The sequence below is a fragment of the Carassius auratus genome, chromosome 5 (genome assembly GCF_003368295.1).
Source record: "Carassius auratus strain Wakin chromosome 5, ASM336829v1, whole genome shotgun sequence".
Taxonomy (NCBI): domain Eukaryota; kingdom Metazoa; phylum Chordata; class Actinopteri; order Cypriniformes; family Cyprinidae; genus Carassius; species Carassius auratus.
The window spans coordinates 23,903,087-23,927,711 of NC_039247.1; the positions used below are offsets into that span (position 1 = coordinate 23,903,087).

Sequence of the window (24,625 nt, forward strand, 5' to 3'; positions counted from 1 at the left end):
TGACTGGTTCCCACTTAAATTAAAGTATTTAAAAGTGTGTAAAACGGAGGTATTCAATCCCTTCAGCAGTTGAGTATTTAGACGAGCGGCTCAGCAGCCTCCTACTCCACACCCCTCGAGTCAATGACCTGAAAACGAGCACCTCTTTATCTTCTACTTTGAAATAATGACAATTCAGGGAGGTATATACACTAGTACTGTTTCCTGACCCACACACACACACAGTGCTCGGAGGGGTCGAGTGGTGAACGTCACAAGCCAGTGGCAGCGCTGGAGCCGAGCGGAAACCCCTCCCGAATCCCAACTCAACTCCTCCAACCCCAGTCAAAGAAAAAGAGGAATACCGAGGAATCAGGAAACACGGACAAATACCACAATACTCCATTACAGTAAGTCAGTTAACTATTCTATCACATACGCAATGTTGTTCGCACGCGAGTGGTGTTAGGTGTGGCGCGAGTCTCGGTTTTGCGCGTGTTGTGTTCAATTGTTGTGCTGTTTTTCCAAAGGAAAAGGCCAGGCAGCATTAGCAGGGCAGCGCTAGCATCGGCTAACGTCCCACCAGCGCAGGAAAGCCAATGAACGTGTTCAGTAAGCCTATAAAATATGTTCTGCAGTTTGTCAACTGTCCGAGAATGTTATTTATGACGGTTATGGATGTGTGAGGTTGTGCTGTATCTGAACACAAAAACAGTCGCCCGTCACTCTTCTTAAACTTTTGACAACAGCGGTATGAACGGACTGTGCAGATTGCCAGCTAAATTGCGGTTTTCTCACCTTGACCAGCTCAGTCAATCGCATATTATTAGCATGTAATGTTATTCTGAGAGATGCATTGAGGAGGATTGCTTACAAGGGCTTTTTGTGGTTATTCCCATTGAATTGCGCTGGGGGGAAATCCTCAGTTTCCTCTTTTATATAATGATCATAAACTCTTTAATTACCCCTATCAAGCATTGCTGCGATTATGCTTTCTGTAGTCCTGAATGATGCACATCAGCGTTTGACAACCAAATGTTGAATACTATTTGTATGTTATTTATAATGTTAATTTTTTTAAACTGAAAAATATGCATGTGCTGGCTTTAAGTAAAAATGCCACATGTTTTAATATTTTGCAATAATGTATTGATTTCCATTCAATCCATATGTGCAAATACATTTCGTGGTCACTATATGCCCAAAATAATTATGCATGTGTTTTAATGGAGTAAATCATAATAATTGTACCGATCCCCAGTCTGTTTTGGTCGTTGATTAAGGTGTTGTTCATTTCCTGTGTGAATGCTGTCACAACCACCGGGCTGAAAGACTCGGCGAGTATTTCTTTTTGTCACAGGTGGTAAGAATCATACAGAAGGTATTTTGCTTGGATTACAAACGAAGAAACACTCTGTAAGTCTTGGATCTAGCCATTTATGTTAACCTAAAGCGATGTTGGTCACAAGCAGCTGGGTTTGTTTACATGTTGTGTGTTTGGTGACCTGTTCCTCAGAAGCTCATGTAGAGGACGCACATTCCTCCTCCGGTGTGCTCACAAGTGCTATTCAAGCAGCTGAGCTCCCACACAGAGCTGTTCTGCAGCACACAGCAAATCCTCCTTGAGCTGGACTCCCACTGAAGTGCGTTAACCAGCCTAATTGTGTTATGAGTGAGAGATTATACAGCACAGTGGTTATTTTACAACTTTATGATGTGTTTTCATTGGTGGGCCAGGCTCTTGCTTTTGAGCTGTCCTTGAAATGATTGATTTCATTACATGAAGTTGTTTTCACACTTGGTTTGATTGCTTGGTCCGATCTGCTTCTGCAGGTCTCGGTTGACATTGTAAAGCATTTCACATTGTGAATAGGATCAAGTAAAGATACATATTTCTAGTGGTTATTTTTTTTTAGTGACCTGTTCTGATATATTAGGGATTTAACGCTGTTTTGTTGTGATATAACAGTATTTTATTGAAAGATATTAAATAGTACATGATGCAATTAAATTTATATTTATTTTACATACTATTTACTAAATTACAAATAAATAATTTATAATTTAATCAGTATGAAAAAAATAATTTGTTCTTAAAAAAAAACCCTGGAAATTTGAACAGATTACATGACAGATTTGTTCTTGAAATAGAAATCTCTTGATTCCATGCTACCATAGTATTTTTCTCAAATAAAGAAATAGTAAAAATCATCAATAGGAAGGAAGTGAACACTAACCAACAGTGCAGTCAGTAATTTGGTACGTCTGTTGCACTGGGAATAATATTTTTTCTCAATTAAATACTGAAAAACACACATTTTAGATACAGTACACAATGAATATGACATATCAGCCAACTGGATATAATGTGCCATGGTTTTGAAATCAAGAATTTAAAATCTACAAATTGTGCTTGTGATGTTGCATGTTGACAAGTTAGGTGTCTAGGGCTGTGCAAAAAATCGAATCCGATTCATGTGCATCTCATCAGTAAAGGCGTTCCTGTCATTAGAAGTATATCTCCAGCACGTTCGTTCAGATCGGGGTTGCCAGGTTTTCAAACCAAAACTGCCCAATTGCTTCTCAAAATTATCCCAGTCGTGTTTCGTTCAGGGTGATAAAATACATGTTTTTGGCAAGGTTCCTTTGGGAAAATTCACATTTTAGGGGCTAAATATCACTTTATTGGGATTGGAGCCTTTTCAGCATGCGGACATGAAAAACAACCGCAGACTTGGCAACACTGGTTGGCATTTACTACATAGATCCGTAATTTAACTGACAATCTACACAAAATCGCAGGCGATTCATTGTCGATTTTGAAAGTGATTTTGTGTAGCTTGTCAGTGGACTACGGCTCTGTGTAATAAATGCCACTCCACCTGAACCAGTGTTGCCAAGTCCACGGTTGTTTTTCATGTCTGCAGCTTGAAGCTACCCCAATCCCAATAGTGTGATATTTACCCCCTAAAACACGGTTGGGCTAGTTTTGGACTAGTTTTGAGAAGCAGATGGGCAGGCTTTGTTGTGAAAACCTGGCAACCCTGATCTGAACGCACACGCTGGAGATATACTACTAATCACAGGAACGCCTGTACTGACTAGATGCGCATGACAATTGCATTTGATTTTTTGCACAGCCCTAATGGTGTCCCATACTCGGAATTTGTGTTATGCATTTAACCCATCCAAATAGACATACACACACACACACACACACACGCACTCAGATGGTGCATTGGGCAGCTATTTTAGCTGTGGTGCCCAGGGAGCAGTTGTGGGTTTTGGTGCCTTGCTCAAGGGTCTCATCTCATTCGTGGTATTGAAGGTGGAAAAGAGTACTGGTTATTCACTCTCCCACTTACAATCCCTGCTGGCACTGAGACTCGAACCTGAAACCTTTGGGTTACTACAAAGTCTGACTCCCTAACCATTAGGCCATGACTGCCCCCAATTTGTTGCACGTGCATCTCCAGTGACAGCAGAACTCTTCTTTCTAAATCCATGGATGGTCATTTAGAATAATTAAGTAAATACAAATAGCAGTAGCCTTTTTATTACTAAAAACGTAACACTTTAATATTCCATTTGCATTCTTTATTTAACATTTCTGTCAAATCATTTATTGAAACTTTTAAGACCGCAAACTGATACTATAAAATGATAATAAAAAAAATCCAATCAGTTGCTGGTGAACAGAAACGAATTTTGAAAGAAATAAAAATAAATCACTGTCTTTTCACATAAAGTATCATAAACTCCATTTCACGTTTTAGAAAAAATTGGCTTCATTACATTAAGGTGTCATTAGTTAACATGCACTAACAAGGAAATAAACTGCATTTATTAATCTTAATTCATCTTAATTTCAGCATTTTCTAATACATTATTAAAATGCTAACAATGAACAGTTGTATTTTAATTTAATTTAATTAATTGCATCCAAAATAAAAGTTTTTGTTTGCATAATATATGTATGTGTGTTCTGTGTACATTTATTATTTATATATAAACACACACACAAAGTGTATATATATTGAAAATATTTACATGATTTTACATGTCTATATATATATATATATATATATATGTTCATATAATTTATATTTATTATATAAACATACATTTTTCTGAAAATATACATGCTTGTGTGTGTGTGTATTTATATATACCTAATAAATGTACACAGCACACAAACATGTAAACAAAAACTTTTATTTTGGATGTGATTAATCGTGATTGTTTGACAGCACTAATTATTTCTACTAGCCTAAAACGTACTATTGTTAAAAAAAAATAAATGAATAAATACTGTCACAAATGTATTGGCTGTTGTTAATGTTAACTAACACTACTTTGTGGGACCTTATTAGGGATGGCATGGTTCGTTGAAAAAAAACAGTTCGGTTCACCACACACGGTTCGGCACACGCTGGGACCAACTTAAATCTGACAAAGCATCTGTAATATGGTTTGTTATAAATAACACGTAAAACAAACCGGGTTCAGCTAATATATGTTTCTGTTGATGCCTCAGAACTTGAGCATATATAAGGTCTCTCTGAAGTATTGTGTTTAAATGGACAAATTCACACAAAAATGATGTCAAATGCCCGTTTTGGTAAGTATCCTACAGCAGACATAGCCGGCTGAACTTAGGCCACTGCATCAGTGCATTCTCTTAAAGTGACAGTATTTATATTAATCGAACAGCAACAACAAAGAAATCGCTTTTATAACTTTAATAAAGAACAATCTTTACAATTTATACAGTCAAATATGCAATGCTGTTTTATATTTGATTACTTTATTCAATTTCTGTACCTAAAAACTAATGCTAAAACCTCCCTGAAAAAAATAAATAAATCACTGTTTATTTTTTTTGTATCTTTACTCTGTTGTATTTATTTTTTAAGTATAGTTTCTCCATTAACATAGCACTTACTGAAACATACCGAAACGTGACTCTAAAGCTGTGAAACAAACCGTGAAAAAGTTGAACCATTCCACCCCCTTGACCTTATTGTAAAGTGTTGCTGTTTTGTCTGTCAGAAATCAGAAATCTCCTTTTCACCTTCTCTCAATAAGATATTGCACTTGCTTGTAATTTTGTGTTTATTGACATGCTAAGCTTTAGAGTGAATAAAAGATGATTTTGAGTCAACGTTCATAAAATATTTATATTCAAAACAAACTTCCTAAACAATATATCCGTCAAGAGCTGTCATTTTTGACAATGTTTGTCTGAACAGTAACAGTTTCACAGGAAACCAACGATAGCTGTTACTGTCAAACTGACATCAGCTCATTTAGCTACATCTTTTTGTCTGGCCACTTTGGTTTCTTCATGTGGCTTACTGACACAACTCTTATAGTTCAGCTCTTATGGTCTGCCGGATGACCTATTAAACAAACCGAATGATTGCTGTGCACTTTGCTATTTTAACAGAAGAACATCACATGCAAGATCTTTTTATGATAACAATAATGCTTTAGAATTGCCAGAGCACTACCTTTGACCAAACAAAGAGATCTCATGATAAAGAGTATGCCTCCTCTAATAAAAACTCTTTCAACACAACACAATGTAATAGTCTTTGTCACTTTAAGTGGTAAAATCCTCAAAAGAGCTGCCTTTCAGTAAGCTTCTTAATGAATCGGTGGTCTAAAAGCTAAACGTGACCTGTGTGGATGAAGGGGAGCAGAAGGCATACTCTCAGATGAGGAAGTTATTATGGGCTTTGTGAAGTATTGAACTACATTACTAATCTCAGTAATTAGACAACCTTCTGCTTTAGTGAAGACCGTAAACCATTTCTGATTTTAAAAGCATTTGGATTTAACTGTAGCAGTTGTACTGTAATGTCTCAGTGTCATTTTAGTCGTGGTGTGTTCATCACATTAGCCTCAAGACACAAATACCTGAGGTTGTTCTCATACTTTTTTTAGTTGCTAAGAAAGGAACTGGAGGTGTGTAAATGTAGTGTTGTGTTACAGTAATGCTTTCAGTTCAACAGTCATTGACTTTTCAGATTGCTTTTAGATCTGGCTGTTTTCCAAAACTCGTGTGTTTTAGCCGGTCGTCACACAGGAAGTCTGTTATCGCTTGATTTGCACTTGTTAAACTGCATTGTCTTTCAATTAGCCTGTATTTGGAAACCTGGCATAAAAGTTGACCCGTTTAAGGCATGTTCCTCTGTTTCACTTGCATGCACTGGTTGGGTGAGGTTATTTAGCAGAATGTAGATATGCTGATAACAAGGTAAGTGATGCTTTTGTTACGTGGTTATTTAAGACTGATCAGGGCTTTGAGGTGTACACACATCACGTTTTTCATGTGATGATTTGATAAGCACTTCCTGAGTGCGGCATGTCAGTCGTCCAGTTTGTCTTTTGGTCTTTTATTTGACTGTTTTTTGTGGACTGTTATTTGAAATTGAAAATTCATTAAAAGCTAGTTTTTGTGTTCAACTGCTGTCTCTATTTTACTCATTCTGCACCTGAGACTTCTTAAAACTAAGGGTCATTTCTTGGAACGTTTATGCATTAAAACTAGACTGACTGTGCATAAAGATACACAGATCACATGCTCTGAATGCTCTTTTAACCGCTAAATCTGATTACTTGTCTACTATAATTAGGTCAGATGACGAGAACATGAGATCTGTTTAATACAGTAAATAATATCTTACGGCTTCCTGATACTGTTCCTTCTCACTTATATTACTGATTTATGCAATAAATATATGATCATTTTTAATACTGAAATGTACTTTTTTTTTCTTTTATATTAAAATTGTTCAACAGTAATTAAGTACTCAAAATAACGTGACGTGTAGGGATATGTCGGTATAAAATTTTCCTGTTGCGATTAATTGCTCATGCTTTTATCATGGTAAACGGTATTATCACGGTATTGAAATTTAGTTTTAAAAAGTGCTCAAAATATAGTATAGGTTAAATAACTTTTTTCTAATAAAAATTACTGAACATTTAAATAAAATAAAGCAATTCAGAAATATATATATATATTAGTGATCGACCGATATTGATTTTTTATAACCGATACCGATTATTTGCATGTTTATGTACCCGATAACCGATATACAGAACCGATATTTATTTACTGTTATACTTCTGTTTCTGACAATTATTAAACACAAATGAGCTGAACAAGTGTTAAAAAGTGTCTTTGTTTTAAAATAAAAGCTTTGATGAGGTAAAAAAATAAAAACAGGTAAAAAAATAAAGCACAAAAATGATTATAACATATTGGTGGGGGCGGTGGGCTAAATGTAGTGTATTAAGTTACACTACATTTAGTAGTGTAACTTAATACTCCCAGTTAAACAGAACTAGGTTTTAGTGTAGAAAACAGAGTCTTTCAGCATTCTGCCCTGTAAGCCTGCTTCCTTTGTTTTCATAAATGGCTCCCACTTCACTGAAGGCTCGTTCACTGGGCACCGAAGATGGTGGGGGGCAAAGGAACTTTCTTGACAGATGAGCAATAATGGGGAACCTTTTCTCATTTTGTTTCCACCATTCAAGTGGCTTGCCCATCCTCCTATCAATCACCGATTCCAACTAGTGTTATTAATTATTATGTTTTGTCGGTCTAGATCATGAAATGCTTTGTGACAAAGTGCTGTAACTTATCTATGCATTTACACGAAACTATAAATTGGGCTACTCAACCGCGATGGCGTGTGGAGATAATAAATAATTTCCACAGAGCTGCATTTATTTAGATTTGTATTAACTAAATAATGGTTATGTAGTAAATCAAATGATTCTATAATTTAGGGGGTTTAAACGAGATAATCTTGTCAAAAATTTCATGCAGTGGCCTTGCTTGAGGCTTCCTGATCATCAACCCAGTCAGGTGCTGAGCAATATGAATGAACTTTTTTCCCGAGACTATATTAAGTTAAACAGCACTTGTCAGTTGGCATTTTATGATCTAGATTCAATCTAACGTTATATCATGAAATGCCAACTGACAAAGTGCTGTTTGACTATAATTTAATCAACCGCGATCGCGCATGGAGATAATAAATAATAAATTTCCACAAAGCGGTATATTTATATGTGTATTAGCGAAATAATTGTTATGTAGTAAATTATAATATAATCTAGGGTGTTTAAACAAGATAGTCTTGTCAAAAGTTTCATTCAGTGGCATTGCTTGAGGCTTCCTGATCAACCCAGTCAGGTGCTGAGCAATGTGAGAACTTTTTTCCCCGAGACTCTATAAAGTTAAACAGCACTTGTCAGTTGCCATTTTACGATCTAAATTTAATCTAACGTTAAATCATGAAATGCCAACTGACAAAGTGCTTTTTGACTATAATTTAATCAACCGCGATCGCGCAAGGAGATAATAAATAATTAATTTCCACAAAGCGGTAGGCTATATTTATATGTGTATTAGCGAAATAATTGTTATGTAGTAAATGAAAATATAATCTAGGGTGTTTAAACAAGAACTTGTCAAAAGTTTCATTCAGTGGCCGTGCTTAAGCCTCCAGATCATCCGTCAGTTTCTAAGCAATATGAACGAACTTTCTCTTCTAGACTAATGGTGAGCAAATACAACAGATAGAGAATTAAATTCAGGGCTTTTATTTTCAACATGCACTCATTCATGTCTGTTTTATTTAATTCATGTAAAGATACGTCTTTATTGGGGCAGGACATGGCGAATTGCACTACGTGACTCAATGAGTTCGTCTCAATTGTTTAGAAACAAGCTGCATAAATTAACTATATCAGGAATTAATGTCTCAGATCTCATTTGTGCATGTCTGTTATGTTAAATAAAGTTGATTAATTAAAGCAAACCAAGTAGAACATATACTTTACCTGTGCACTGAGTTGTTGTTGACTGATCTCCTCAGACGCCCGGGCTGCAATGGCGGAAATCTCAAAACGGCCACAAGATGGCGCCGTAAATCGGCGAATCCGATATTACAAAACCGATACCCGATTATGGAAAAATGCTTAAATATCGGGAAAAATATCGGTAAACAGATACATCGGTCGATCACTAATATATATAGAGAGAGAATGCAGTCCTTAACCTGGAAACCCCATATATAAACCTGCTGCACTACTTTCTTAAACATATTTAAATAATTTTAAATAGCCATTCAGATTTGTGTATTTGCTATGATGTTCATCTTACCTATTGGTCTTTATAGTTCTTTTGCACTTTAATATGTGCAAAACTTTTAACTTTATATATATATATATATATATATATATATATATATATATATATATACATATATATATATATAACTGCATTCTCTGCAGTTTTGTGCCATCTACTGTCAGAGAGTGAATGTGCTTTCATTCTATGCGTCTCTCATGTGTTCGTCCATGTGCTTCTCATGCGTGCTTGTTTACATCAGAGCACACAGCGTCTTTCAAGCAGCATGCAGCGGTGTTGTGCATTTTGACCAGCTGATGGGAATAGTTTTCTTAAAATGCATTTTACAAATTTCAATTTCTGAATAATTTGTAATATATAATTATTTGCGGTATTTATAAGTGCCCACGATAACAATATCGTGAATATTCATTACTGTAATATTGCGCATTACCGACTACCGGCACAAGTCTACATGTGATCATGTTGTAATAAAGCTAAAAAATTCATATCGCTGTATTTTTTGGTCAATTTGCGATATACGGTATATATCTCGGTATTTTTGTTTTTGTATTTGAATTTTAAAAAATCTGTATATATTTCACTTTCTCCCCAATCTTCTCCAACAAAACAATACCTATTAAAGGCTATGAAAACAAATAAAGTGAATGTAACTAGGGCTGAAATTATTCCTCCAGTAACTTGATTTCAAAATTCTTTCAAAAGCCTAATGGTTAGAGGGTTGGACTCCCAATCGAAGGGTTGTGAGTTCTAGTCTCGGGCCGGACCGAATTGTGGGTGGGGATAGTGCATGAACAGCTCTCTCTCCACCTTCAATACCACGACTTAGGTGCCCTTGAGCAAGGCTCTGAACCCCTGACTGCTCCCCGGGCGCCGCAGCATAAATGGCTGCCCACTGCTCCGGGTGTGTGCTCACAGTGTGTGTGTGTGTGTGTGTGTGTTCACTGCTCTGTGTGTGTGCATTTCGGATGGGTTAAATGCAGAGCACAAATTCTGAGTATGGGTCACCATACTTGGCTGAATGTCACTTCACTATCACTATCACTATCTCACGTCAGGTTCTTTCGCAATGATTTTTTAATGTGAAACAACGCGTTTACATCACCCACAAAGCGGAAAGGATACACAAGGAGTCAGCAGTGTTTTGATTTGAGGGCGCGAGCAAACGTAAAGAGAACACTGTGGCGTGTGTCCATTGCAAGATAGAGCTGGCATACCACAACTAGGGCCCTATGATTTCAGCGATGCAGAAAACGCGGAGGGAATCAAGGAATCCAGTCATAAAAATTTATTTTACAGTATAATGCGGAATGGCACGGAATTTGCCAAATTTTGAATGAATTAATCAAAAATAGGTAATTGCACTTACATCAAATCATGATATGGACTAATATCTGTAAATATTAATCCGGAACAGTCTATTTAAATATGAATCCTGCATGTTCTGCGTCTCTGTTATTGAATGGAGCAGAAGCGTGACTTCCTTTATCACACACACTCGCAGTGATTTCAGCGTCTGCTTTCTCACTAAATAAGGACGTGAACACATGAACAACGTCACCAGAACTGCTCTGACAGTCACTTCATGAGCATTTGACCGTTTGATTTGAGTAAAACTAGGGTCACATCACATACACAGAACTGTAAAGGTACGTCAACCCATCAAAATAAAAGTCCGGTTTAGTCCGGATGTATTACTATTGTTTAGCACAGTACAAGTACAGACAGAGAAACAATGTGTAATAATTAAATGTTTATTTTTGATGTATGCATTGTATTCTATGCATTAAAAAAAAAAAAAAAAATTCTAAAAAAGGAAACTTATTTGTTCCTTTTAAGAGACACAGGAGTCTTTTTTTTCCTCTTGCATAATTAATATTGCACTTTAATTAAGCAAAAACACATTTTATCCGATTAGATGATTAATCGATGGAACTTTTTGGTAGAATACTCGATTACTAAAATATTAGATGGCTGCGGTCCTAAATGTAACCATGTAAGCCTTTTATATTATGTGCAAAAAAGGGTTAAAATCAGATTTCATTCTAACATTGTAACATTGCAATCTAAAAACTAAAAATACTTTTAAAGCGGGAGTTAAATTCACTAAACTAAAAATCAAAATGAATGACAACAAAAGCACAGAGTTATTAGGCTATTTTGATTACCCCATTACAGTCTTATTTTTCTTTAAAAAATCCATTGTATTCACTACAGGATGCCTTTATTCAAACAACAACTTCAGCAACGGCTGGTCGATTCGGTCGAATATCCACTTCTGAAGCCAGATTGGTTGCTGTCCGGGAGGTTTGTCTGTGTGACATTGGTAGACATTGGTTGAACCAAACATGTTAAAGTGTTTTTGCATTAAAAGGTAGAAGAGAAACAGTTAAGAGTGGGTTTCTTAAGAAATGGGGTTATACAATTCTGTTTAAATGTTGAGGGAAAAACACCAGTGTGAAGGGATGTGTTAATGATGTGGGTGAGTGCAGGTACAACGGCAGGAGAAATGGCTTGAAGGAGATGAGATGGAATAGGATCAAGCGGACAAGTAGTAGGATGATTGGAAAGGATGAGTTTTGAGACTTCTGCTTCAGAAAGTGGAGAGAAGGATGAAAACGAGTGTATGTTTGCTGGTAAGATGTGTTTGACAGTTTGTGGTGTGGCAAATTGTGCACTGAGGTTTGTAATTTTATTAATATTGAATGTGGCAAATTCGTCAACTGTTGCAAGGAGAGTGTGGAAGTCTGCAGATTGAGGTTTATATCTGGATGTTGAAGTCTCCAAGCATAACTAGGGGACAACCATCCTCAGGAAAGGTTGAGAACAGCACATCTAATTCATCCAAGAAGTTCATCTTGTGGTCCTCGGGGTCGACAAACAGCTGTAGATGGATTTTAAGTGGGTGGGTAATAGTGGCTGAATGTGATTTAAAGGAGCTGTTGATACTCAGAGATGGTAAATAATTAAATTTCAACTCATTAGAATTGGAATGTAATGGTATAAACATTTCTTATAATGGTTATAGTGACCAAAATTATCACCGTTATCACCAGTATTACACGGTATTGTTAAAATGTGCTGGAGATGTTCAAAAAGTACATACACACAAATCACTTCACCAACAAAATCAACAAACAGGAAATTAAAATGACTTTTCACTAAAACAATAACATTACCAATGATGTTTGGATTTTAAATGACAACTTGATTGAAAACAATTCGAATGTTCAAATATCTAATGTAAATGTTGAAATAAAGCTTTGAAAAAGTTACATAAAAAGGTAAACCTCCCTTTTCAGCCTTTATATAAAGAAAATGGTTAAGTCAAAAATGATAATTTATTCATAAATTATGTATTTTATCTGCTCCATAAATAATTCTAGATAATATCTGTGGGGAATTTGATTCATGATTTATCGCCAAACTGGTAATCGTTACATCTCTACATTAGAGATAAGCAGACCAGGACCTCCACCTCTTCCAGTCATAGTGGGGGAGTGGGAAAATGAGAAATTATTGGAGAGTGCTGCAGGTGTAGCATTGTCCTCTAGTTTGATCCATGTCTTTTTCAGGGCCATGAGGTTTAGTCTTGAATGACTAGTAATAGAAGTAATACAATCTGTTTTGTTTACAGCAGACTGGCAATTCCAGAGACCAATAGGAAAAGAAAGTAGTGTATTAGTAGAAAGCAAAGTGTGCAGGTTGTTATGATTGCACTGCCTACAGTGTGTGATGCCTGGTTTGTGAGTGGTAGTGATAATAGGGATCTGGAACACATAGTAATAATTGGTTATAAAAACTGAAAACAGAGTATATTCAGTGAGTATATCTGCAATGTATTTCGGTCCTTTAAAACTACTTTAAAATCAGTCCTAAATGTAACTGGAAGCCAGTGTAAGGACCTGAGGACTGGTGTGATATGCTCAGATTTTCTGATTCTAGTCAGTATCCTGGCAGCAGCGTTCTGGATGGGCTGCAGCAGTCTAATGGTCTTTTTGGGAAGGCCAGTGAGGAGCCCATTACAATAGTCCACCCTGCTCGTGATAAAGGCATGAACTAGTTTCTCCAAGTCTTGACTGGAAACAAAACATCTAATTCTTGCAATGTTTTTTAGATGATAGTATGCTTTTTTTAGTTACTGCTTTGACATGACTACTGAAACTATGGTCTCTCTCCAGAATCACACTAAGATTCCTGACTTTATTTTTAGTTGTTAGACCCCAGAGCAAAGGTATACATTCACCTTGAGAATTCACATTCACATTCAACTTTGTTTCCAAATGCGATGACTTGAGTTTTTTCCTTGTTTAACTGAAGAAAGTTCTGGCACATCCAACTGTTAATTTCATCAATGCATTGGCAGAGGGAGTCAATGGGGCTGTAGTCATTTGAGCCCCTTTCACACTGCACCCGGAAAATTGCCGGAATATTGCCGGGACACCTTTTTTTGTGAACGAAAACGTCCAGGGATTGATTCCGGGATTCATCCCGGGTCAAGGACCTAGGAACTTTGCCGTGTTCAGTCCCGGAATGAGCGCTGTATGAACAAAAGCCAGAACTAATGCCGTAAAGGGTGTGTCGTAGTGAAGACTCTTTTACCAGGTGTTTAAGGCAGATAAACGTTCGGGACGAAACAAATATGTGCAAACTGTAATGAAGCAGAGATCAGTTCCTCACTGCGCTGAAGAGGCGATTGTTCGCCAGCTTAAGTGAAAGTTAACGCGCCTAGCATTTTTGACTCGTACATTACACGTCACACGCTGATGTAGGGGTGCCACTTTTGAGAAAAATCTAATTCGAACGGATATCGATTATCATGCAATATATTCGAATATTTACGTGCCCGCTCCCCGCGCATCCCAAAAAAAAAAAAAACCCACCGTAATGGAGATTCAGTCACAAATTTATTAAAAGTGACAGTCATAAACAATACTGTCTGGATTATTATTTTTTTACTTAATGTTTGAAACAGCACGTTATCAACTTGTATGAATATCAACTTATATAAGTGCCACTATGCATAGCCTGTACCATTAGGCTACACGAAAAAGAAAAACAAAACACATGTTCGGAGTGCATGTTCGGGTTCTTTCTCATTATTCATATACAGGCTGAACAAGAGTGGTGCCAGAATTGAGCCTTGTGGGACTCCACATGTCATAGACAGAATGCGTGGAGCACCTTTCAACACAATCCGTAGGTATTCAAAAGACAAGTACTGACCAAATGACACTTGCATGCATTGATAGACATCTTTAAACAGAGCAGCTACACCTCCAACCATATATAAATGAGGTTGTTACAAGTTTAACAGATTTGACTATTTTTGATAATGAGCAAGAATATACATCTACTATTAACTAAAGCTACTACTGTCAACTCATCTCAAACTACTCTCAACTCATCTCAAACTACTGTCAAATAAGTGACAAAAATTTAATAATTGTAGCCTACACTGTGCTGAAGATACTTGTCATCAAAGTCAGGCAACACAAACCGGTTTGATGATCTTAAATCACTCATTAGATTAGAAAATGCAGAAACTAAGAATTTAATTTCTCTATTTAAGATATTAAGATATTGTGTTTGTCATGTTTTGACCATAAAGAGTAGTTTAAAACCACATCTGGTTTCTACAACTTGCAATTAGGAGCAAAAATCTGCTGTTAAAATTATATATAAACAATAAACCTACAAACCATTTAGAAATTTACCGTAATACGGAATTATCGAAATCGACTGATATGAAAAAAATGTATCGTGATAATTTATTGACCACATCGCCCAGCCCATTCATTTAACCAATGTTTAAATCATTACCTGCTTCAAAATGAATGCTGTTGTTGAAATAATTTTTTAAACATTTACAGTCAAATAATAAAACAAATAATACACTATAACAAAATTATAAATAGTCAAATAACTGTACATACAAAGCATAAATCTTTATTCCGATTTTGTGAGCACTTTGTCATTTGAAATGCATATGTTCACGTCCATCCAGTGTTAATCATGTTCATCTGATGTTTTCTACTGAAATTTACCGTAATACGAAATTATCGATATCGACTGATATGAAAAAAATTTATCGTGATAATTTATTGACCACATCGCCCACCCCATTCATTTAACCAATGTTTAAATCATTACCTGCTTCAAAATGAATGCTATTGTTGAAATCATTTTTGAAACATTTGCAGTCAAATAATAAAACAAATAATACACTATAACAAAATTATAAATGGTCAAATAACTGTACATACAAAGTATAAATCTTTATTCCGATTTTGTGAGCACTTTGCCATTTGAAATGCATATGTTCACGCCCATCCAGTGTTTATCATGTTCATCTGATGTTTGCTCCTGTAATGAATATGAACCTAACTTTTTACCCAGGGGAAATCCCAGACACTAAACAAATAACTGCTTTCATTCTTAGAACGTTTGCATCATAAGAATTTACAGTGAGACTTCAGGTATTTAGATAGATCAGATATAAAAACAATTACTTGTTAGGTGGTTTTCTTATTAAAATCATACAATTTCCTATTAATTCAATAGAATGTATGGGAATACTAGGGAATGCCAGTATGGTGGCACGGTGTTTTCATTTCTATGATATAGTGAGATATTCAGTTCTCTATTATAGATCAGTGGGTGTGACCCACATGCAAAATAATTAGCTGATCCCTTCAGAATGTCAATTAGTCTCTTAAAATATCAGATAATTTGAATTTTTTTTTATGACACCACAAAGTTAGTTCGTATAATGTAATTTGGTGTGACTCTCCAAAAATGTAATGATATTGATGATGATGGCTGTGTAACGATATAATACAACTTTCGTAGTCACAGGAAGAAGACATTCAAATCAAATAAAACTAAACACAAAACAGCGCGACAGCCCCTCACGGACTACTGCCGCGTACAAACAAAACCAAAACACAAAATAAAGCCCAGGAGACTTTACATTTACATTTACATTTTTATTGAAAAAGTTTGTTAAAACCATACGATATCAGTAAAAAAATAGCCTACAACTTGGCACATATGTTCATGCATTTCAACTAACCAGTCTTTATCGCTACCCATATTGTCTCTCAGCAGCAGTAACGATGCAGACCTGAGTAACGCACACTGTTGAGCGAGAGAGAGAGACCGCGTGCCTTGCGAGCGAGATGGGGTTCGGCCGGGACCTGCGCAACTCCCACGAGGGTCTGATGAAGTTGCAGGACTGGGAGCTGAAGCTGCTGGAGACAGTGAAGCGCTTCATGACCCTGCGGGTGAAGAGCGATAAGGAATATGCATCGCTCCTGCTCAACATCAGCCAGCAAGTGGACAAGCATGACAGCTCCTCTCAGATCCAATACGTCAGTACTGTCTCCAAGGTAACGGCCCTCAGCTGCATTATGGGTTGACATGTGGAGCTGATGCTTTTGATTTTTAGATACTCAGAGCTAGTCACTCTGCAACCTGTTTTTGTCTCGCCTGTTCAGTCTCTGTTTATCTCTTTGTTTCTCACACTACCTTAACCACATTTCTTATTCTGTCTCTGTGTATGTTGGTATGTGGTTTTTGTTATCAGTCATGGACTCACATGGTGCAGCAGACAGAGCAGTTGAGCAAGATCATGAAGTGTCACGCTGAGGAGCTCAACTCAGGGCCTCTCCACCGCCTCACAATGATGATCAAAGACAAGCAGCAGGTGAAGAAGAGTTACCAAAGCCTACACCAGCAGCTCGAGTCTGAGATGCACAAGGTGAGCTTTTATAAAGATTCAGAGAACATCAGTGGCCCTGTTTTCATTAATCCGATCACAAGTGAATGACATTAAATACTGGTGTATCAATTTGAGCTTGTCCACTATCTTCCCCTCCAGAGGTAATCGAAAACTAATTAGAGTGGGTTGAACAACCACAAAAGACGGTATGAGATGTGTTTTGAAAAAGCACACCAAACCCCCAAACAATCGATTACAAATTTGCTATGTTGTACAAAAACACACAGATTACAATTGAAATCGCTATTACAATTTGTGTCCTTTCAATTCACCAAAATCTTGTGTATTCATGCATTGCACTCGGTGCTTTGTGAAAGTGATGGTGAGTGTGTAGAAGTCTGAAAACATTTGGTCACATTTAAAACTCATGTTAAGGTCAGTGTAAAGGATAATTCATCTCGACTACTGATTACTTGTGATTGGATAACTGAAAATGCATCTCAGTATTTGGTGCATGGGCGTAACCAGGGTTTGAAAACGAGTGAGATCTGGGGAGGGGTTAAGAATCGTGTTAAATAAACCCCTACAAGTACAGCTCCATATATACACAAAACAATCATGTCAGAGACAGATATGTAGATGTTTGTGAAAGATGTTTTCTCTGTTTTGGATGGATGAAAATTATACCAAATTTATTGCATTTAAAATTTGTTCATTCTGTATGTTAGGGGTGGATAAATGTATCTTGTTTATTATTCATGCAAAATACATATTACTGTTATAGTTTTCATTCGTAACTATTGCTATATAGATGATATATGGATGATTTTAGCTTGACTTTGTGAAAATTTGAACTACTATAATGAATGAAATGGCGTAGACTTCTTCATGGCTAGTGTTTGCATATTTTACTTCATTCTCTGTAACTTGTTCTACAGATCTGTGTACTAATGTTAAATGCTACTGTTTTTGATCGTGTTGATTGTTTCTGACGGATAATTTCATTTAGTTTTCCTTACTGAATGTGGTACCCTGTCAGCAATAACCTGTCCGTGGGTCTTGTTGATTGCTGTCAGGTTTGGCGTTGGAGTGTTGCCAGATTAAAAACCAAAAAAAAAAAAAAAACTGAAATTTGTTAAAATACTTTGTAAATAAGATAAAATAAAGATATCACTAACCATAAATTGTAACGTCCCACTTTATGCACTTTTTAAAATGTAAATTTAAGTGGAAAAGACAAGTCCAAAGATGCTTATAATAAGTGGATCTGGCAACAGATGAGTTTTGAACAGCAAATTAGACATTCATAGAACAAATTTTATTTTTGGTTGGCTCGGTGACCTTATAGCGATCTACGTCCATGATTTGGTCTAAACAGGACCAGTGTGATAGATCAGTTTTGACTTGGCTTCTGTCCCTCACAGGTAACCAAAAGCGATCTTGAGAAGTTAAAATGCAACTACAGGCAGTTAACTAAGGATGCTGTTTTAGCAAGAGACAAATACAAGGAAGCTGTTGCAAAAGGTGAGCTGTGTTTTCATTCTCTGATCATTCTTTCAAAATGTTATGATGCCTGATTAAAAAATAAAATGACTGTTATGAACCAATTCTTTTTGAAGAGTCAAATAGATGCAAATGTTTTAGGCTTACAAGTTTAAAACCGGGGTCTATGCCAGTACCCTCTTTTGGCTCTGCCCACTTGATAGCACATGCATGTGACACGAAGTAAGTGTGCAAGACTGTCCAAGTTCTGCTTAATGATCGGAGCAGTATTAACTTAATGCATTCAATCATTCATTAATTTGCATGGTATTGAAAGTTAGAACCTAATAAAGCTTCTGTATGCACTTTACTTGCAATTTTACACCAGTGTGCTGTAAATGTGCCCCATCGGCTAATCACAAGTTGTACACACACTTGTGGTCCTCATACCCGCTTAAACATTTAGGATCAAATGTGCTCAAGTGTTTGTATTGGGACAGGCTCTCAGACTCTCATCAGCCCTTACTGAATTCACAGATGACTCTCTAACTGAACCATGAGTGATTTATTGTTTTTTTTTCTGGTTCAAAACAAACAGAGAACCATTACTGTAATCTGCACTGTAGGATTGTCAGTTTAATTTTGGTTGCCATTTCCTTCTTGTCAGTCCATACCTGTATGACTTTCTTCTGCAGAACACGAAATATATTTTTAAGAAGGTCTTAGTGATTTTGTGTGTGTTTGTGTGTATGTGTGTGTGTGTGAAATGAAAGTCAGTGGGGTTCAGTGTTGCTTTGGACCCCATAAGCTTTCATTGTACGGACCAAAGCATTGCAAAAATTCTACAAAATATCATATTTTGTGTTGTGCAGCTTTTAGGTGAACAATCCCTTACATCAGCCATCTGTGTTGAGCAGCTCTGCAACCGTAAAAGTAAATACTTTTTTGTGGAGTACTGTATTTTTCGACTCTAGCCAATATATTAAAATAGCTGTAAAATAATTATAAATCATTCACATAAATGCTAGAATTCCAGAAGATTCACTAACTGAATGTTATTCAGGGCTTACACTTTTACACACATTATGCTTTTTTTTTTTTTTTTTTTTTTCACTAAATAGTAATTACTATCAATAAAATATAGCTTTTTAAGATTTTATATATTTTATATTTATTTACTCTTTTTTTTTTTGTTGTTGTTTTTTTGTTTTTTTCAGGTCCAGAAATCCCCCTCATATATATCTCTAGGTTTTTCAAGACAGTAGGATTGGTTCCTAAGTAAAAGTGACAGTTGTTGAGGGAAAAAATTAAATAAGAAATATAATGTCAGTTTACATCTTGATTTTGGTTTTAGCTTATTTTAATGCTGCTTTTTTTTTTCTTTTTTTTTTTTTTTAATCATTCGGAAGAGCCAAGTCCTAGTGTTCAAACTGGTGTTGAGCATAAAAAAAACAATATCGGTTGACCACGGTTTACAACTACTCGTATAACAAAGCTGCATTTCTCAAAGGCTGCTACAAGTTGACTGCTATAACCCCTCATCTAACCGGCTCAACCCCTTCTGTCTCCCTGTCAGGCAAAGAGACAGAGAAAGCCCGTGAGCGTTATGACAAAGCTACCATGAAGCTACATAACCTGCACAACCAGTATGTGCTAGCAGTGAAAAGTGCACAGGTACATCAGGAGTACTATCATGAGACTGCAGTGCCTCTGCTGCTGGACTCCCTGCAGAAGATGCAGGAGGAGATGATCAATGCACTGTGAGTGGACCAGATTGCACTTCTGGGTTTTTCCCACTATTAAGCATTCCTGTAGCTCAAATATAATGTAAGTTGCTTTACATAAAAGCTTCTGCCAAAAGGTTAAATGTATGTATACATTTTGATGTCTAGAGCACATGCCACATGTCTGTTACAACAGATAATCATTTTAACCTGTCCATCAAAAACAAAGGAACCTTAAGTACCAGAAGACGGTTCAAAAGTAAAAATAAGATAAACCTACATTGTTACTGAATTGTGACATTGTCTAAATGGTCATATTGAGGTACAACTAATTTTCTAGGTGTAGGAAGGAACTTAAATTTTGTCATGTCTTTCTAGAACTGAAGAAAATGTTGTCTAGTTAAGGCCTGTGAAACTTAAATCGGTATAACTACTGATCCGTTGTTCATATTATGGCTATGTGTAGTTTAAGTTAGTTATTTTTGTAATAAATTTAGGCAAAACACACAGTTATAATGTAAAAAATAGTCTAGAATTTCCCCTTCAGGGTCCCAATAAATGTAAATACTAGGGATGCACGATATATCCTCCACCATATTGGCATCTGTCGATAAATGCTAATTTATTTCTGTTACCGGTATCAGTCTGATAAGAACATTTGGCCGATATTGTAAAGCCGATAAATAATGCATTATATCCTTCAGAAACACTTGACCTGAGACAACTTGTTTGCATTATTTATTTATTTGTAAGACTTTTTTTATGATGAAATTTGAAAATGGCTGCTTATGTTGAAGTGTTTGGGATGTGGCTTTTAATGATGAGATTTTTCTCGTAATTAGGCTCTCAAAAAGTACATAAAAATTTGGATATAGATTTATCGGCCAACATATCAGTTATCGGCTTTCAAAAAAAAATAAAAATAAATAAAAGATTGGTTATCCGTATCGGCCAAAATCTTCATATCAGTGCATCCCAGTGCAACCCTAATATAACTAGATAGTTAACACCACCGTTCCGAATTTTTGGGTTTGGTTAGACTTTTGAATGAATCTTTTATGTTCAAGAAGTATATAAAAAAATACATTATTAAACATTATTATTACAAATTAAAACAACTGTTTTCTACTTGAATAAATTGTAAAATGTGATTTATTCATGTGATTGGGAAGCTGAATTTTCAGTGGCCTTTACTCCAGTTCTTTGTCTTACATGTTTAGACCATTCAGTTTAATATGTTGATTTGGATGCTCAAGCATTTGGATTTGGATGCTCAAGCGATGTAACGAGTCATGAGGGTCAATCGGGATGCCATATATCGGTTTATTTGATTCGAAAATCATAAAAGTTTAGTTTTTTTTTATGTAAGAATGACCTTTTCAGCATTGACATGAGGAGGCAGCATCCTCTTGAAATGTAGAGGGCAGTGTAGTCCTCGCATTATACTGTGTACTGTGTCATGAACTGTTTGGACTGCCACGTGTATTTAAATCTTTTCTTGTAGACCTTGCACAACCAGCGCAGCTGCACTAAAGACCTTACAGCATGATGTAGCCCCAGTCTCATAGCTGTCAGAGGATTAGCAGACAACAAAAGTCTATTTGGGAGTTTTTCTTTTAAGCTGTTTTTTAATCACAGAGTTTGCTGTAATCTGATGTGGAGATTAATCCACACAAAGGAAACATTTGCTAAGGGCCCTCTTGGGATTAATTTATGTATGAGCGTTCAGAGTTGGTCAAACAACAATGCAGACATCTCGTCAGTGTTGGAAATATAGTCAGGGGAAAGTTATATATTCAAAACCACTGATTAGAAAAATTATCAATCATAGATTTTTAGTTTTACTAATCAGTAAAGTAATAGGTATGTTCCGAACTCTTCCCTTAAGTATAAATGGATTCAAACAATGATTTTCACTTTCATCTTTTTTCTTTCTTTTTTTTTTTTACTCTAGTAAGGGGATTCTGGAGGAGTACAGTGAAATCACCAGCCTGTTAACAGATGAAATAGTGAAGGTCCACAAAGAAATACACACTTCCATTGACCAAATCGATCCGCTGTCAGAGTATGACAACTTCATCGAAATTTATAAGTAAGACAATTAAAATTTAAAATCAATTATAATGCATATGTGTAAATTAGAAAAAAAATGTTTTTTTTTTTATTTTTTTAAATAATAATGTAAATGGACAATTTTTTTTTAATTTTAAAAAAAAAAAATTATCTCTGAGATCTTTTCCATTTCTGTTCATACAGATTGCCAGAAGCCAAAGAACCAAATGTAGAATTTGACGCAATGCTATTAGAAGAAACAGAGAATCTTCAAGCCAATGAGATTCTGTGGAATAATTTGACAGCGGACAATTTGCAAGCTATGTGAGTTGCTCATTTCTCAGTCACCACCTCATCTTAGCTGTATACATGGAAGATTTGCATAAATGCTTCAGTCCTTATGTTTGGTGATATTAACGTTAGTTGAACAGTAGTGAGTTTTAGTCTTTTTTCCGCAGTCTCCATATTCAATAAGCACAGCTATTTTAGTGCCACCAGTTGATTGGGCAGATAAAGTACTGAAGATGTGTGTTTGACTGATCTCAGGCTGAAGTCCACCTCAGAGGAACTGGTTCAAACCCAGCAGAGTCTCCACAGCAAAGAGGACCTCATGCTGGACCTGGAGAACAAAATAGAGGAAGCTACCAAAAAATATGAGAAGAAATCAGAGTAAGAGAACGAACCTCCTTTAGCCTCTACACAGTATGCCTATAAATACCTCAGCACAGATAAAAAGGGCTCAGGCTGATGGAGCTCAGTGAACTGTGCTGGTGTGCTGGATAGATGATGAGGATTTGTCCATCTTTGGCACATTCTTTAAGGTCTGCTGGGTATTAATCCAGTACAAGAGATGCTGATACAATCACCTGTGCAAATGAGTGTTAGTGCTGCTCAGCTCTACACCTGAACTTCCCCATGCCAGTTTAGCCAACTGAACTCAGTGCTGATATATGCAATCATTTTTAAAATTTCCCACCCTTTGTGGACTTAATCATACATAAGTAAGATACATATCTTATGTATGTGCTTTTTTATTCACATTTGTACTGATGTTTCTTGGTTGCGGATGAAATTTCATATTTGTTAAGGTTGAGGTCTAGGATGGTTTTCTCTCCTTTTAGAAATCAGAATCAAATGGTCTGGCTTGTTTCACACCATGTATTATATTGTATTATATTATACTAATCAAATGAATCAAATGAAATTCATGACATTGTGTTGTAACTACGTGTGCTTTGTGAAACAGGCCTTTTCAAATTAAATGTTAAATGGGTCATATGATGCGATTTTTAAGTTTTTCCTTTCTCTTTGGAGTGTTACAAGCTCTTGTTGCATAAAGAAGATCTGTAAAGTTGCAAAAACTAAAGTCTCAAATCCAAAGAGATATTCTTTATAAAATGTAACACTCGTCCACACCTCGCTAAAACGACTCTTTCTAACACACCCCCACATATCTCTGTCATTATGTGAGAAGATTTGCAAAGATATAAGGTTTACCTTTTATTCTCATTGTAGTATTATTGCCGCCGCCACTGCCATGTCGTATAGACGCTGTGTGTTTCCCTGTGAAAGCAAAACTACTTCATTTGGCCTTTACAAAAGTTGCATTTCAGCTTAGAGTAGAATTGATTACAGAAATAACCTTGACAGTGCTTCTGCCTCTGACATAACATAAAAAAAATCCTTAAAAAGGAATTAACAGGAAGCATTCGTTGTGGATTGAACTCTCTCTCTTTTCAGCGTGGTGATGTTACTCAGTCAGAAGCAGGCTCTGGAGGAGTTGAGACAGACGGTCCAGCAATTGCGCTGTTTGGAGGCCAATCTAATGGCACAGAGAGAACTACTAGAACAGAAGATGCAAGAGAACGAGGGCAAAGAACCACCTCCTGTCGTCAACTACGAAGAGGACGCCCGCTCTGTCAACTCAATGGTAAGGCACTTAGAGCTGCGTCCCAATTCACAAACTATCTTTTTTTTTTTTAAGAGTACAGAGATTAGAAATGTGGCTAAATCATAGCACATTGAAAAAAGTATGCCAAAGGTGACCAGATGGTGGACTATTTCCGGTGGTTTTTTGACTTGTAATTTCATTACTTACATTAGTTGTGATATAATGATTGGTAAGCTTCAGGCTTTCATAAATTGCTGAGGACAAAATTGGCCATGGCAAACATTAGCAATATCTGTATCATAACCGATATCAATGAAAATAACAGAATATCTATTACCTAAACGAATGTTGCCAACTCATGAGATTTTTATTATTATTTATATTCTACCCAATAGTTTATATTATTTTTTAAACACAAGGACAATACAGGTATCGGTAATCAGTACTAGTAAGTACAAAAAATTAAAGTACATCTCTAGCAAAAGTTGTTGGGGAAATGTCCCTGTATTTGAGTATCTTAACAGAGATTAGGCAAACCACAGTTCAGCTGCAGGTGTATAGCTAGCCGATAAATGATACTGCTAGCATAGATGTTCTCACAC

At 36.2% G+C, this 24,625-nt stretch overlaps 1 protein-coding gene across 4 annotated transcripts in view; it reads left to right on the forward strand.

The window, feature by feature from the left end:
- The window catches only part of LOC113082336 (tyrosine-protein kinase Fer-like), a 37,260-nt gene continuing 12,635 nt past the window's right edge, over positions 1-24,625 (forward strand). Inside the window, exons 1-10 of one of the 4 annotated variants that reach the window (XM_026254033.1) lie at positions 4-389; positions 510-591; positions 16,259-16,542; positions 16,740-16,913; positions 18,299-18,398; positions 19,933-20,116; positions 22,035-22,172; positions 22,337-22,456; positions 22,679-22,801; positions 23,873-24,062. In XM_026254033.1, coding sequence (XP_026109818.1) covers positions 16,333-16,542; positions 16,740-16,913; positions 18,299-18,398; positions 19,933-20,116; positions 22,035-22,172; positions 22,337-22,456; positions 22,679-22,801; positions 23,873-24,062 — 1,239 coding nt within the window. In that variant the 5' untranslated portion in view covers positions 4-389; positions 510-591; positions 16,259-16,332. Of the gene's footprint in view, positions 390-509; positions 592-16,258; positions 16,543-16,739; positions 16,914-18,298; positions 18,399-19,932; positions 20,117-22,034; positions 22,173-22,336; positions 22,457-22,678; positions 22,802-23,872; positions 24,063-24,625 lie in introns of all 4 variants that reach the window. The other 3 variants (XM_026254034.1, XM_026254031.1, XM_026254032.1) reach the window with 3 other exon arrangements.